Source organism: Bos indicus x Bos taurus, chromosome 14 (genome assembly GCF_003369695.1).
Source record: "Bos indicus x Bos taurus breed Angus x Brahman F1 hybrid chromosome 14, Bos_hybrid_MaternalHap_v2.0, whole genome shotgun sequence".
Taxonomy (NCBI): Eukaryota; Metazoa; Chordata; class Mammalia; order Artiodactyla; family Bovidae; genus Bos; species Bos indicus x Bos taurus.
In genome coordinates this window covers 32,938,092-32,953,409 of record NC_040089.1, presented here as the reverse complement: position 1 = coordinate 32,953,409, position 15,318 = coordinate 32,938,092, and the positions used below count along the sequence as shown (strand labels likewise).

At 36.9% G+C, this 15,318-nt stretch overlaps 1 protein-coding gene across 5 annotated transcripts in view; it reads right to left on the bottom strand.

Moving 5' to 3' along the window:
* C14H8orf34 (chromosome 14 C8orf34 homolog) overlaps nucleotides 1–15,318 on the bottom strand; it is a 366,056-nt gene that overhangs the window by 86,162 nt on the left and 264,576 nt on the right. For all 5 annotated transcript variants that reach the window (XM_027561136.1, XM_027561138.1, XM_027561139.1 and 2 more), the window contains one exon: nucleotides 9,511–9,587. In XM_027561136.1, coding sequence (XP_027416937.1) covers nucleotides 9,511–9,587 — 77 coding nt within the window. The remainder of the gene's footprint in view (nucleotides 1–9,510; nucleotides 9,588–15,318) is intronic.

Genomic DNA, 15,318 nt, shown 5'->3' with positions numbered 1-15,318 from the left:
GTCTTTCTTATCAAAGCTCTTTTCTGAATTTGCATATCAGCTGTATGCATTACTGGAGACATGCACATAAATGTTTCTTTATCTTCATGTTTTCCAATGACAGTTGTTATCAAAAGAATATTGTATCTAACCCCAATTTACTCTTTTTTTAAGTTCATATTCATGGAATCTTGAGAAAATAATATATGTCTGGGAAATTCCAACTTCAGACAATCAGGTCCACACCTTGCTACTTGAGAATAGAAATAGAGTCATTAAAGATTGGGGGGGGGGGAGTCATTATTTGTCCCTAGAACATCAATTAAAAAAATGGTTTATTTACTAATCCAGAAAGCACACTTAATATTGTCAAGTCAAGCCTAAAAGTAATCAAATTTCACCTCTAATCCAACTAAGTATACATCTACTTTATTAAGATGATTCTGTAATCACTTGAGTCTAACTTCTGTATCAAGTTTGCCAAAGAAATATTTTCTGCTACATGTATTATTTTCCTCTTTGTTTTCCTTCGAGTACCCTCTGAATTTTAAGATTCCCTTCTTGTCAGGCTGCTCTGGTTTCTCATACTCCTTCACCTGTCAAGGATCCAAACAAGATTAGTCTTTTATGCTCCAAATTTAATGATCCTTTGCTTTCATAGAAATTTGTCTTAAGATTTAGTTCCTCAAATCACTTTTTCACCTTCAATCTAATGAATAATCCTATCTTTAATATTGGGTATTGATAGTGGGGGCTTCCCTGGTGGCTCAGATGGTAAAGAATCTGCCTGCAATGTGGGAGATCTGGGTTCGATCCTTGGGTTGGGAAGATTCCCTGGAGAAGCGAATGGCTACTCACTTTAGTATCCTTGTCTGGGAAATCCCATGGACAGAGGAGCCTGGTGGGCTACAGTCCACGGGGTTGTGAAGAGTTGGACACCAATGAGCGATTAACACTTTCAGTGTTCTAATTTTATTCTTTCTACATTACATGTGCTATTTAATAGTGGCTCCTGTGCCTTAAAAACTGTATGGACCCTAAAAGTACTGTGAGAGTTTGGGCACTGGGAAATTTGAGCGTATCACAGAAGGGATGTCAAACCTAAGTGATAAGTCACAGGACTTGCAAAATTCAGAGAGGATATTAAGTATGTGAAAATGCTTAACAATAAGAAAGTGCTATACAAATAGGTGATATTATTATTATTACTACCATAATTCTACTTAGTTTTACCTATCTCCTCGAACAGATAAGACTCTTCAGAAGGAAAATATACTAAAAATACAACTTTCAGTAACTCTACAGGAGCCTTTCTATTAATTATTCTTCTACTTTAAGAAATGATGAATGACTAGTTACATAAAGTCTAATAAAGAGTAAGCTTATGAAGGGCTGATCAGTATTGACCAATTAATGCAATAAATAAGATACTTACAAAGGAAAAAGAAAAACAATCAGTAAAATACTGAATGCCAAATGTCTGTCTTAATTATCTTTTCATCTTCCTATTATGCTCACATGCTTGTTTAATACTTTCAAAACAAAATAGAATTTTGAAGACAAACAATAGGAACTATAGAAGGGATATATGTAAACACATAGCTGAATCACTTCGCTGTACAGCAGAAACTATGAAACATGGTAAAGCAACTATACCCCAATAAAAATTAAGTTTAAAAAAAAAAGATTGCAGGAGTGAACTTGCAAAGATAAGGTTGAAAAGATAAGATTTGAATAAAGTAAATGTTTCCAGGGAAACCTCAAAAGGGAGAGGGAGCAACTATATGAACTGTGAAATTTAAAACTCATTGATAATAAGTCTTCATGGATCACTGATTTTAAAATTTTATGTACTCTATTTTATGCACAAAAAAGTCAGCCAAAAGGTGTCTGCTGCTTTGTATTTTCTTCCTAAGGCTTCGTTTTTTGTTGTTTCAATTTTAATGAACAGATTTATTTGACAAATCCAGCTTTAATCTTCACAAGATGTTGATATGTGGAGACATTCCAGAACACAGAAGGAGGGGGAGAGGGAAATTCCATAAGAATGATCTGCTTATTTGGGGAGGATAAAAATGTAAATCTAAATGTTGCTTTTACCTCACTCAAATATTCACAACATATTTTAAACGCAGGTTAAGCCACTGGGGAAAAAAGTTTCCAAGAGTCTGTTACCCACTTATTAATATCCAATACCCAACATGGAAAGTTAGCAAATAGAGACAGCATGTGTTGAAACAAGTCTAAATGGTTTTCAACATTTGTGGCATGTTTATATTTTTGCAGGAAATGACTCAAAATTTTCTTTGAAGTATTTTGTATTTCTTACAGTAATAAAGGGGGAAAAAGTTCTGTTTTGTGTCAATTCTCCATTAATATTTAGATAAAGCCAAAATTTTCTTCTTGTTTACCAAAAATACAATTGTAAGAAATATTATTTAGGGAATTTCCATTTTTAATGTAACATAATTTTTTAATCCATGTTTTTTTATAATAAAAGCAGCTACCATCTAGAAACTATATTTGAGGTCCTACTGTTAATTTATCCACTATTGTGTATATTCCACACACTTCTCCCCCAAATTAGATGGTTAAGTTTACATTTGACTGTAAATGGAATTACAGAATTTTTAAAAATTCAAAATAAAGTGAATGTGTTAAATTGACTTAGAACAAATTTCTGCATTAGAAAAACACTAGTGAGCACCGTGAAAAGAAGGCAAAACTTTCTGAAGGTCAGTGTGAAATCACTCATAAGTTTGACCAAAAAACTATTATTTTTTCTTCTTTGGGTTATTAGGTACTATTAAATAAGCCAAATACTATGGACAGGATAAATCTTGATACTAGAAAAAGAATCTAACTGTATCCTTTGAGAGATGAGAAAGGCTGTGCTGGAATTCACAGATGATAAAACAAATCTTTGCAAAAAGTGATAAATGACAGACTATCCCAAACTCAATGATGACATGCTTTTATCATCATGAGATTATGAAAACATGCTGAAGTATATAAATGTCAGAAAATCCCTTTTAAAAAGTTAACACAGACCTGGATTAGAATCCAAATATAATATTTGTATGAATATATACTCCATTATAGTCTCTGATGTGGGAACATTATTTGAAACCTTTGATTTAGTTCTGGCATGATCCACACTTTACAGGGGACTTGAAAAACAAGAATGTGTTCAGAGAAAGCATCCAGAAGAACTGAACTACACAATAAGAACTGGTTAAAAGAACAGATTGTTTGGGGCTGGAAAAAAAAGTCTCAGTTGGGACATGACAACAGCTTTTACTATTTAGAGATGAGTTTAGCAGAAGAAGAACTGGACTCAGGCTGTTACTCCATGAGTAGAACGAAGACCAATGGTTACAAGTGATGGTGAGAAATGTAAGAAAAAGTCTAACAAATAGAAATAATCTGTTTCTAAAAGAAATAGGAAGGCACTAGAAATATCAAGAATGTGCAGTAGAAGGGAAACTGACCAGTGCTCAACTCCTGACCTCACTGCTTCTTTCAGCTTTGAGATCTTGATCCAGTTACTAAACTTCTCTTTCTGTTTCCTTACCTATAAAATGGATGTTCTTGAATTGGATAAAAGTGGTGTAGCAGGTCAGAATCCTGAGATAAGGGGGAGGAAATCTTGAACTGGGGGTTTCCCTGGTGACTCAGATGGTAAAGCATCTGCCTGCAATGCAGGAGATCTAGGTTCGTTTTCTGGGTCAGGAAGATCCCCTGGAGAAGGGGATGGCAACCCACTTCAGTACTCTTGCCTGGAGAATTTCACGGGCAGAGGAGCCTGGCAAGCTACAGTCCATGGGATTGCGAAGAGTCGGACATGACTGAGCGACTAACACTCTTGAACTAGATGGGCATCATAAATCTTGAACTAGATGGCCACCATGGTGCTTTCTATTTCTAAGGTTCTACTATTTCATAATAAGTGAAAATACGATATTTTTCATCTCATGGTAAGAAATTATTGCCTAATAATTTTATTTAATCAACAAATTTATTTAATCAACACATAGCTACTATGTCATATAATAGTGCCTACTATATATAGGCACTCCTCTAAGAATATAGAAGAGAAAAATGCCCAAAAACTTTGTCAAGATAGACCTTAAATCAGACAATAAATGAAACAAGTAAATCATACAATGTAAGAGAAGGTGATAAGTACTATATACAATAACAGAGAAATGAGAGATTTTAAACAAGGTCTGGGAAGCTTCCATGAAAAGCCAACATATGAAAAAAGATACATTAATTTCATCAAAATTTTTACAATAATTTTATTATGAAATCCATTGAAAAATGGATTCAACCAAGTCTTGTGACCCAAATAATGTTCCAAATAATGCAATCTCATCAGAGAATGTTATGGACTGAACTGTGTCCCTCCCACAATTCAAACGTTGAAGTTCTAAGCTTTAGTTCTTCAGAATGTGACTCTATTTGTGAGGTAATTAAGCCAGATGAGATCACTGAAATGGGTCCTGACCCAAAATGACTGGTGTATTTATGAGAAGAGATTAAGACACAGCCATGTACAGAGGGAAGACCATGTGAAAACATAGGGAGAAGGCACCGTCTGCAAGCTAAGGAGAGAGGCCTCAGAAGAAACCAACCTTGCTCACACCTGGATCTCACTTTCACCTCCAGAATCATGAGACAATACATTTCTGTTGTTTAAGCACCTCTAACAAACCAACACAGAGAATACTGTGGAATTTCCTAGGCAAGAATACTGGAGCAGGCTGTCATTTCCTTCTCCAGGGAATCTTCCCAACCCAGGGATCAAAAATGCATCTTCTATCTCCTGCATTGGCAGGCAGGTTCTAAACCAGCTGAGTCACCAGGGAAGCCATTGTAGTATATTAACCCAGTCTAAATACTAAGTTTAGGATAATTCAAGATTGCAAAGCCATTTTTATAGCAACTCAGACTTCTTTAAAAACTTTATATTTAGACTATATATGTAGATTTCAGTTTTTCTGTGTCTATATTTGTGAAGATCCTCATCCTTGGAAGAAAGGCTATGACAAACCTAGACAGCATTTAAAAAACAGAGCCATCATTTTGCCGACAAAAGTCCAGATAGTCGAAGCTATGGTTTTTTCAGTAGTTATGTACAGATGAGAAAGTTGGACTATAAAGAAGGCTGAGTACCAAATAATTGATGCTTTCAAATTGTGGTGCTGGATAAGACTCTTGAGAGTCCCTTGGACTACAAGGAGATCAAACCAGTCAATCCTAAAGGAAATCAACCCTGAATATTCACTGGAAGGACTGATGCTTAAGCTGAAGCTCCAATAATATTTGGCCACCTGATGTGAAGAGCTGACATTGGAAAAGACCCTGATGCTGGGAAAGATTCAGGGCAGGAAGAGAAGGAGGTGATAGAGGATGAGATGGTTGGATGGACCAACCATCAGCTCACTGGACATGAGTTTGAGCAAACTCTAGGAGATAGTAAAGGACAGAGAGGCCAGGTATGTTGCAGTCCATGGGATCACAAACAGACTCGACTTAGTAACTGAACAACAACAACAAACATTGTACCATTAAATTGCACTGAAAATCTTGAACCTAATGGTTACCTGGGAGTAACCATGGGAGAAGAGTGGAGAAATAACTCCAGGAAAAAATGAAGAGATGGAGCCACAGCGAAAACAACGCCCAGATGTGGATATGACTGGTGATGGAAGTAAACTCCGAGGCTGTAAAGAGCAATATTGCATAGGAACCTGGAATGTTAGGTCTATGAATCAAGGTAAATTAGAAGTGGTCAAACAGGAGATGGCAAGAGTGAACATTGACATTTTAGGAATCAGTGAACTAAAATGGACTAGAATGGGCAAATTTAATTCAGATGACCATTATATCTACTAATATGGGCAAGAATCCCTTAGAAGAAATGGAGTAGCCCTCATAGTTAACAAAAGAGTCCGAAATGCAGTACTTGAGCGCAGCTCAAACATGACATAATGATTTCTGTTCATTTCCAAGGCAAACCATACAACATAACAGTAATCCAAGTCTATGCCCTGACCAGTAATGCTGAAGAAGCTGGAGTTGAATGGTTCTATGAAGACCTACAGACCTTATAGAATTAACACCCAAAAAAGATGTCCTTTTCTTCATAGGGGACTGTAATGCAAAAGTAGGAAGTCGAGACCTGGAGTAACAGGCAAATTTGGCCTTGGAGTACAAAATGAAGCAGGGTAAATGCTAACAGAGTTTTGTCAAGAGAACACGCTGGTCACAGCAAACACCCTCTTCCAACAACACAAGATATGGACATCACTGGATGGTCAATACTGAAATCAGATTGATTATATTCTTTGCAGCCAAAGATGGAGAAGCTCTATACAGTCGGCAAAACAAGACTGGGAGCTGACTGTGGCTCAGATCATGAACTTCTTTTTGCTAAATTCACACATAAATTGAAGAGAGTAGGAAAAACCACTAGACCATTCAGGTATGACCTAAATCAAATCTCTTATGATTATACAGTAGAAGTGACAAACAGATTCAAGGGATTAGATCTGATAGACAGAGTGCCTGAAGAACTATGGACAGAGGATCATGACATTGTACAGGAGGCAGTGATCAAGACCATCCCCAAGAAAAAGAAATGCATAAAGGCAAAATGGTTGTCTGAGGAGGTCTTACAAATAGCTGAGAAAAGAAAAGAAGCTAAAGGCAAAGGAGAAAAGGAAAGATACACCCATCTGAATGCAGAGTTCCAAAGAACAGCAAGGAGAGATAAGAAAGCCTTCCTCAGTGATCAATGCAAATAAATAGAGGAAAAGAATAGAATGGGAAAGATTAGAGATCTCTTCAAGAAAATTAGAGATACCAAGGGAACATTTCATGCAAAGATGAGCACAGTAAAGGACAGAAATGGTACGGGCCTAACAGAAGCAGAATATATTAAGAAGAGGTGGCAAGAATACACAGAAGAACTACAAAAAAGATCTCCATGACCCAGACAACCACGATGGTGTAATCATTCACCTAGAGCCAGATATCCTGGAATATGAGTCAAGTGGGCCTTAGGAGTCATCACGATGAACAAAGCTAGTGGAGGTATTAAAATTCCAGTTGAGCTATTTCAAATCCTAAAAGATGATGCTGTGAAAGTGCTGCACTCAATATGCCAGCAAATTTGGGAAAACTCAGCAGTGGCCACAGGACTGGAAAAGGTCAGTTTTCATTCCAATTCCAAAGAAAGGAAATGCCAAAGAATGTTAAAACTACCGCACAGTTGCCCTCATTTCACATGCTAGCAAAATAATGCTCAAAATTCTCCAAGCCAGGCTTGAACAGTACATGAATCGTGAACTTCCAGATGTTCAAGCTGGATTTATAAAAGGCAGAGGAACTAGAGATCAAACTGCCAACATCTGTTGAATCACAGAAAAAGCAAGAAAATTCTCCAAAAAAATCTTCTGCTTTATAGATTATGCCAAAGCCCAGACCACCTTACCTGCCTCCTGAGAAATCTGTATGCAGGTCAAGAAGCAACAGTTAGAATCAGACATAGAACAACAGACTGGTTCCAAGTTGGGAAAGGAGTACATCAAGTCTGTATATTGTTACCCTGTTTATTTAACTTATATGCAGGGTACCTCATGCAAAATGGTGGGCTGGATGAAGCACAAGCTGGAATCAAGATTGCCAGGAGAAACATCAATAACCTCAGATATGCAGATGACACCACCATTATGGCAGAAAGTAAAGAGGAACTAAAGAGCCTCTTGATGAGGGTGAAAGAGGAGAGTGAAAAAGCTGGCTTAAACTCAACATTCAAAACACAAAGTTCACGGCATCTGGTCCCATCACTCCATGGCAAATAGATGGAGAAACAATGGAAACAGTGATAGACTTTATTTTCTTGGGCTCCAAAATCATTGCAGATGGTGACTACAACCATGAAATTAAAAGATGCTTGCTCCTTGGAAGAAAAGCTATGACTAACCTACACAGCATATTAAAAAGCAGAGATATCACTTTGCTGACAAAGGTCCATCTAGTCAAAGTTATGTTTTTTCCAGTAGTCATAAGGATGTGAGACTTGGACCATAAGAAAGCTGAGTGCCGAAGAATTGATGCTTTTGAACTGTGTTTTGGTGGAGACTCTTGAGAGTCCCTTGGACTGCAAGGAGATCCAACCAGTCAATCCTAAAGAAAATCAATACTGAATATTCATTGGAAGGACTGATGCTGTATCTGAAACTCCAATAGTTTGGCTACCTGATGCGAAGAACTGACTCATTAGAAAAGACCCTGATGCTGGGAAAGATTGCAGGCGGGAGGATAAGAGGACAACAGAGGATGAGATGGTTAGATGGCATCACTGACTCAGTGGACATGAGTTTGGGCAAGCTCCAGGAGATGGTGATGGACAGGGAAGCCTGATGTGCTGCAGTCAATGGGTTGCAAAGAGTTGGACATGACTGAGCGACTGAACTGAACTGAATGGTTACCTCCCAATGTACTTTGTGGAAGAGATATAGTTTAATCAAAATATCAGAAGGACTTCACAACTAATAATATCATGCTTAAATTATACCTGGGCTTCCCTGATAGCTCAATTGAAAAAGAATCCCCCTGCATTCAGAAAGATCCCTTGGAGAAGTGATAGGCTACCCACTCCGGTTCTTGGGCTTCCTTTGTGGCTCAACTGTTAAAGAATTTGCCTGCAATTTGGGAAACCTGGGTTCAATCCCTGGGTTGGGAAGACCCCCTAGAGAAGGGAAAGGCTACCCACTCCAGTATTCTGACCTGGAGAATTCCATGGACTGTAGAGTCCATGGGGTTGCAGAGAGTTGGACACGACTGAGCGACTTTTACTTTAAGGTATATGTAAACTTCCAGGATATGCAAAACATTTATTTTTCTATCATGATATGCTGTTGCTGCTGCTAAGTCGCTTCAGTCGTGCCCAACTCTGTGCAACCCCATAGACGGCAGCCCACCAGGCTCCCCCGTCCCTGGGATTCTCCAGGCAAGAACGCTGGAATGGGTTGCCATTTCCTTCTCCAATGCATGAAAATGAAAAGTGAAAGTGAAGTCGCTCAGTCGTGTCGGACTCTTAGCGACCCCATGGACTGCAGCCTACCAGGCTCCTCCGTCCATGGGATTTTCCAGGCAAGAGTACTGGAGTGGGTTGATTTATTGAAGTTTGAGATGGCAGCTCATAGTCTTTTAGAATGTTCATGTGCACAACCAAGCAGTTAATAATACCAGGACTTAGGTTCCCCCCTCCGCCTTATTCAACTCTTCTCCAATTGCTGAAAGAGCTCAGTGCAACTTTGTAGCTTTGCTGTGTACCTGTATTCAAGCTGACCACCTACTTAAAGGAGCATCTCCATGACTATGTGGGCTATGTAGATGCACATTTTAACATATTCTTTAAATGACATTGCTTCCTATTCCTTTCTATCCCTTTTAGATGTTCCTGTTAGGGATATACATTAGTTTTAGAGATAAAATTAAGTCAATGAATATACTTACAGGTCCTGTTAATTTAAATGCTTTCTCAAATTCTTCACCCTCTTCCATTAGTGCTTCTTCAGTCCCAGGTAAAGAATCTATTTTCACAAAAAGAATGAATACGTTAGAAAAAAAAGAGTAAGCTGGAGTCACATATTGCTTAATATATGAACTTATCTGATATATGTTAATATATGATACAATTTTTATATATAAATCATAAACTCTCAGATATATAAACTTATCATGAGAAGGATATGAAAGTAACTGAACAGGATGTTGAAAAATCATAGTATTTGAGATTTAAAATAGTGTGTAGAGTGTTTTTTATTTAGCGTACAATGTATGCAAACCTTTAGCATTTCTAATTTGCATGCTTGCATGCTCAGTCACTTCAGTCATGTCCAACTTTTTGCAACCCTATGGACTGTAGTCTGCCAGGTTCCTCTGTCCACGGGATTCTCCAGGCAAGAATACTGTGGGTCACCATTTTCTTCTCCAGGGATCTTCCTGACCCAGGGATCGAACCCGAGTCTCTTACATCTCTGCATTGGCAGGCGGGTTCTTTACCACTAGTGCCACCTGGGAAGTCCATTTAAAAGGGTGCAATGAAGTCAGGACTGTGCAAGAGCTGCAGTCATCTTAGTCAGATCAACTCTTCTTTTGGCATATTATTTAGTTAATTGTTGGAATTTAATGTTCTTTTTCTGTCTTGTAATTTTTATTTGCTTTTTCCATCAACTGTTTTTTTTTTTCTTTTTTTGAGGGGCCACAGTATTTAAATTCCAATTTGTATTCTCTTTTTTAAACAGGATGAACAGTTCTGAAAAGTTGGGAGAAAGGTTGTTGTTGTTGTTGTTTCATTGCTAAGTCCCGTCCAATTCTTTGTGACTCCATGGACTGCAGCCCACCAGACTCTGTCTGTGGGATTCTCCATGCAAGAACACTGGAGCGGATTGCCATGTGCACCTCCAGGGCATCTTCTCAACTCAGAGTCTGAACCCATGTCTCTTTCATCACCTGAACTGTCAGGCGGGTTCTTTACCACTACCACTACCTGGGAGAAGAGTAATTATTATTAAATGACGGTTAGTATTCCATTTTAATGTATCAAGGAACAAGTTGATATTATTTGCTTGACTAGATTGATGATAGGGTATGTAATGACTTTCAAATATGTGAATAAAAAGATGGTAAACTTTTCCATATGTCTGCTAAATTAAATTAATTATAACAACGAAGATTTCTACAGGTTCTAGAGAATTCTTCAATAGAGATAGATACATAAAGCATCTAGAAATAGCTTGTGTTTTAATACCTTCCATTCAAATAAAAAAATCAGTTATAAGGAGGGTATTTTAAATCACCAGCAGCTTTAAACATTGATTGATTATATTTATTAATATTTTAAAGAACCATATGCATCCTTAAAGAAGGCCTTCTTTCACATTCCCACACACAAGTGGAGACAGATTTTTTTTTTTTGTTTCATAAAATGTGTGCTCTGAGAAGAAAATCAGAGCCTTAAATCCTCTGAGTCCTTAATGGCCAGTCAAGACCATAGAGACAATGGAAAGCTTAGTACAAATCTATAATCACAATTGTTAAATCATGGAGCTCTAGCTCCAATAATTCAGAATTTTATATTCAAGCAAAAAAAATCAGGATAAATGATGAGAATTGTACCACATTAAAAATATTAATCCATGAATAAAGGAAACTTGAATCCATATCTATTAAAACCCCATCATAAATGTGACAATAGACAGATTCTTTACTTTAGAATGCATAAATTAGTATAATTTAAGTCCCCCAAGACTGAATTATATTCTGCTGAACTGTGATCAAATATTACTATAATTTTAGTATTCATTCGGTATTTTTTCCATTTTATTATATGTTGAAATTGCTATTTGTGTGGAATATTGACAATAATATTAAAATGTCCGACCCTACATCATAAAGCAAATTATTACATTTACAGAAGAAAACTCACTCTCGTGGATTTGCTAGGATTTTTATAGTTGGAAATACTATATGCCAGGCTTTTAACTAGGAGCTGTTAAAACAAGTTGAGCAACAATTCCAGAAAAATAAACGACCTAATCAAAAAATGGGCCAAAGAACTAAACAGACATTTCTCCAAAGAAGACATAGAGATGGCTAACAAAACACATGAAAAGATGCTCAACATCACTCTTTATCAGAGAAATGCAAATCAAAACCACAATGAGATACCATCTCATGCCAAGTCAGAATGGCTGCTATCAAAAAGTCTACAAACAATAAATGCTGGAGAGGGTGCGGAGAAAAGGGAATCCTCTTACACTGTTGGTGGGAATGCAAACTACTACAGCCACTATGGAGAACAGTGTGGAAATTCTTTAAAAAACTGGAAACAGAACTGCCTTATGACCCAACAATCCCACTGCTGGGCATACACACCGAGGAAACCAGAATTGAAAGAGACACATGTACCCCAGTGTTCATCGCAGCAGTTTACAATAGCCAGGACATGGAAGCAACCTAGATGTCCATCGGCAGACGGATGGATAAGAAAGCTGTGGTACATATACACAATGGAATATTACTCAGCTATTAAAAAGAATGCATTTGAATCAGTTCTAATGAGGTAGATGAAACTGGAGCCTATTATACAGAGTGAAGTAAGTCAAAAAGAAAAACACCAATACAGTATACTAACACATATATATGGAATTTAGAAAGATGGTAACGATGACCCTATATGTGAGACAGCAAAAGAGACACAGATGTAAAGGACAGACTTTTGGACTCTGTGGGAGAAGGCAAGGGTAGGATGATTTGAGAGAATAGAATTGAAACATGTATATTATCATATGTGAAACAGATCGCCAGTCCAGGTTTGATGCATGAGACAGGGTGCTCAGGGCTGATGCACTGGGATGACCCTGAGGGATGGGATAGGGAGGGAGGTGGGAGGGGGGTTCAGGATGGGGAACAACACATGTACACCCATGGCTGATTCATGTCAATGTATGGCAAAAACCACTACAATATTGTAAAGTAACTAGCCTCCAATTAAAATAAATTAATTATTAAAAAAAAAAAAGAATATGAAGATTTGCTAAAACAACAACAACAAAAAAACCATGGTACAACTCAATAATGGACAAATAGTTCAATGGGCAGAATAGAATTTTTAGGTCCAAACCCATAAGAGCTTAGTTTTTGATAAAACAGTACCTCAAATTTATGTTGAAAGAACAGACAATATAGAGATGGTGTTGACTCACTCTACAAATAAAAATAAAATATGATCTCTATTTAACCTCAAATACAATGACAGACTCAAAATGAATCAGAGAAATAAATGTGGAAGATAAGATTATCAAGTTAATAGAAGACAATGTAAAGGAAAATTTTTTGTTAGAGGTAAAACCTAGATTAGGAACAACAGAGGGTGTATGCCACCGCCATTCTTATTCACCATTGCTTTTAAGGTTTCACTGTATACAAAAAGAAATAAAATGATCAGTATAAAATTTTGGAAAAAAAAAAACAAACAATTTGAGCAAGATAATCTTCTATGGCTCTCTCTCTTGGAGTTTACTTGAACACATTCACACAGTATGGATTTTTTTTTTAATAAAAATTAACATTTGTAAAAGGCTTGGCAATGGTTTTACATTTTGTTCTGTTCTTGTTTTAGTTCCATTCTTCCTGGTTATTGTTGCCACATCTAGTGAGATCTACAGTGTGGTGAGGTGTGAAGTGCGCCAGAATATTCGAAAATTTACATATCCATCATATTTACATATCTGACCATATTTACATATCCAACCATATTTATCCTTGCTAAGTAGAAAGGATCCTTCTAAATAACCCAAATCTAGTGATAGAATAGCAGTATAATAAGCTACTTGGAACAATAAATATTGTGAAAACAGGATGAACCTAGAGACTGTCATACAGAGGGAAGTAAGTCAGAAAGAGAAAAACAAACTTTGTATATTAACACATATACATAGGATCTAGAAAAACTGTATAGCTGATCTTATTTGTGAGGCAGAAATAGAGACACAGACGTAGAGAACAAATGTATGGGCACCTGTGCAGGTTAAGGTGGCACGGGATGAATTGGGAGACTGGATTGACATATACACACTATTGATACTATGTATAAAATAGATAACTAATGGGAACCTACTGTATAGAACAGGGAACTCCACTCAATGTTCTGTGGTGATCTAAACAAGAAGGAAATCCAAAAAGAGGGGAAATATGTGTACATACATATAACTGATTCATTCTGCTGTACAGCAGAAACTAACACAACATTAAAAACCAACTATACTCTAATTCAAAAAAAAAATAAAGAACACCTTAGTGTTGAATGCTTGGAGAGGTGCACTTCATTTTTAAAGTGCTCTGAGTACACTGCTTATTACCAACTATTGGCGGGCACATATGTGTAAACTGTTGCTCTGTCAACTCCAGAGCAATTTTTTTCTAAGTATTAATTTAAACGATTTTCAAAATACAAGCTATGAATTTTTTTAGCTTTTCTGAATCACATGGAAAGGAAAATGATGTCTATTCCAGAGCATTTTTTCCTAAGTATTAATATAAATGATTTTCAAAATACAAGCTATGAATTTTTTGAGCTTTTTTGAATCACATAGAAAGGAAAACGAGTCTCTAAATTTGTTAAATGTTAGTTTATCTCCTCATTTGAGAGAAGAAACTGAAGAACAGAAAGATAAAGTAATTTTGTCAAAATCTAATAGTCTCTGGCACCACTTGCAGTTGAAACTTAGCCTCTGTGGTCGATGGGGCCTGCCAGTAAGAACCTAGAGATCTGTAGGGTTTGTCAATGATGTTTAACTTCATTTAATGACTTCCTGTCATTATTTATACTTTTGCTGTTTGTGTCACAACAGGTTTGTTTAAAGCACAAAGTTACACCTGCTCATAGAAATATTTGTTTATTGAGCCAAGTTCAATGTGGATGCATAGTTGACATAAAAATCACATTAGCACTTTGGATCTAGCGATCTGAATAACTTAAGTAGAAAAGAATGTACTGAACCAGACAGCATATTTCGGAATTTGTTGATTAGGTCTCTAACATCTGAATGTGAAGAATGCAGGATATAAGAAGTTCAAGAAAGGAGCTTAAGCTTAATGAATACCTTTTTTCCCCAGTGAATGCAAGTAACTATAATCAACATATTACTGATTTCCTTGTTTAATTTTCTAAAAAATTTAAATCCCAACAATCCTCAGTTATAATGTAAATGTGATTGTTGAAGGATATATTATCTGTAGATCAGTGGATTGGAGTAGTTTTGACAGAATTCAAAAGTGTGTGTGTGTGTGTATGTGTGTGTGTGTGCGTGTGTGTGTGTGTGTGCTCAGCTGCTCAGTCGGCCAGCTCTTTGCAACCCCTGGACTGTGGCCCACCAGGCTCCTCTGTTCACGGAATTTTCCAGGCAAGAATACTGAAGTGGGTTGCCATTTCCTTCTCCATATCTATATATACATGTGTGCATATACGTATATAATGGGCCAGTAGTTAACACCTGTTTTGTATCTAGTTTTATACTGAGCATGATAGAGAACACAAGAAACTCTCAAGAAGCATATAATCCAATTGATGAGAGAACAAACACACAAGAAGTAATTCAAGAACAATTAGGGGCTGGAAACAGGAAAACATTTAAGTTTTGCTGTTGTCGTGTCCTGGCTATTATAAATAGTGTTGCAATAAACACTGGGGTACATGTGTCTTTTTGAACTATGATTTTCTCTGGGTCTTTGCCCAGTAGTGGGATTGCTAGGTCACAT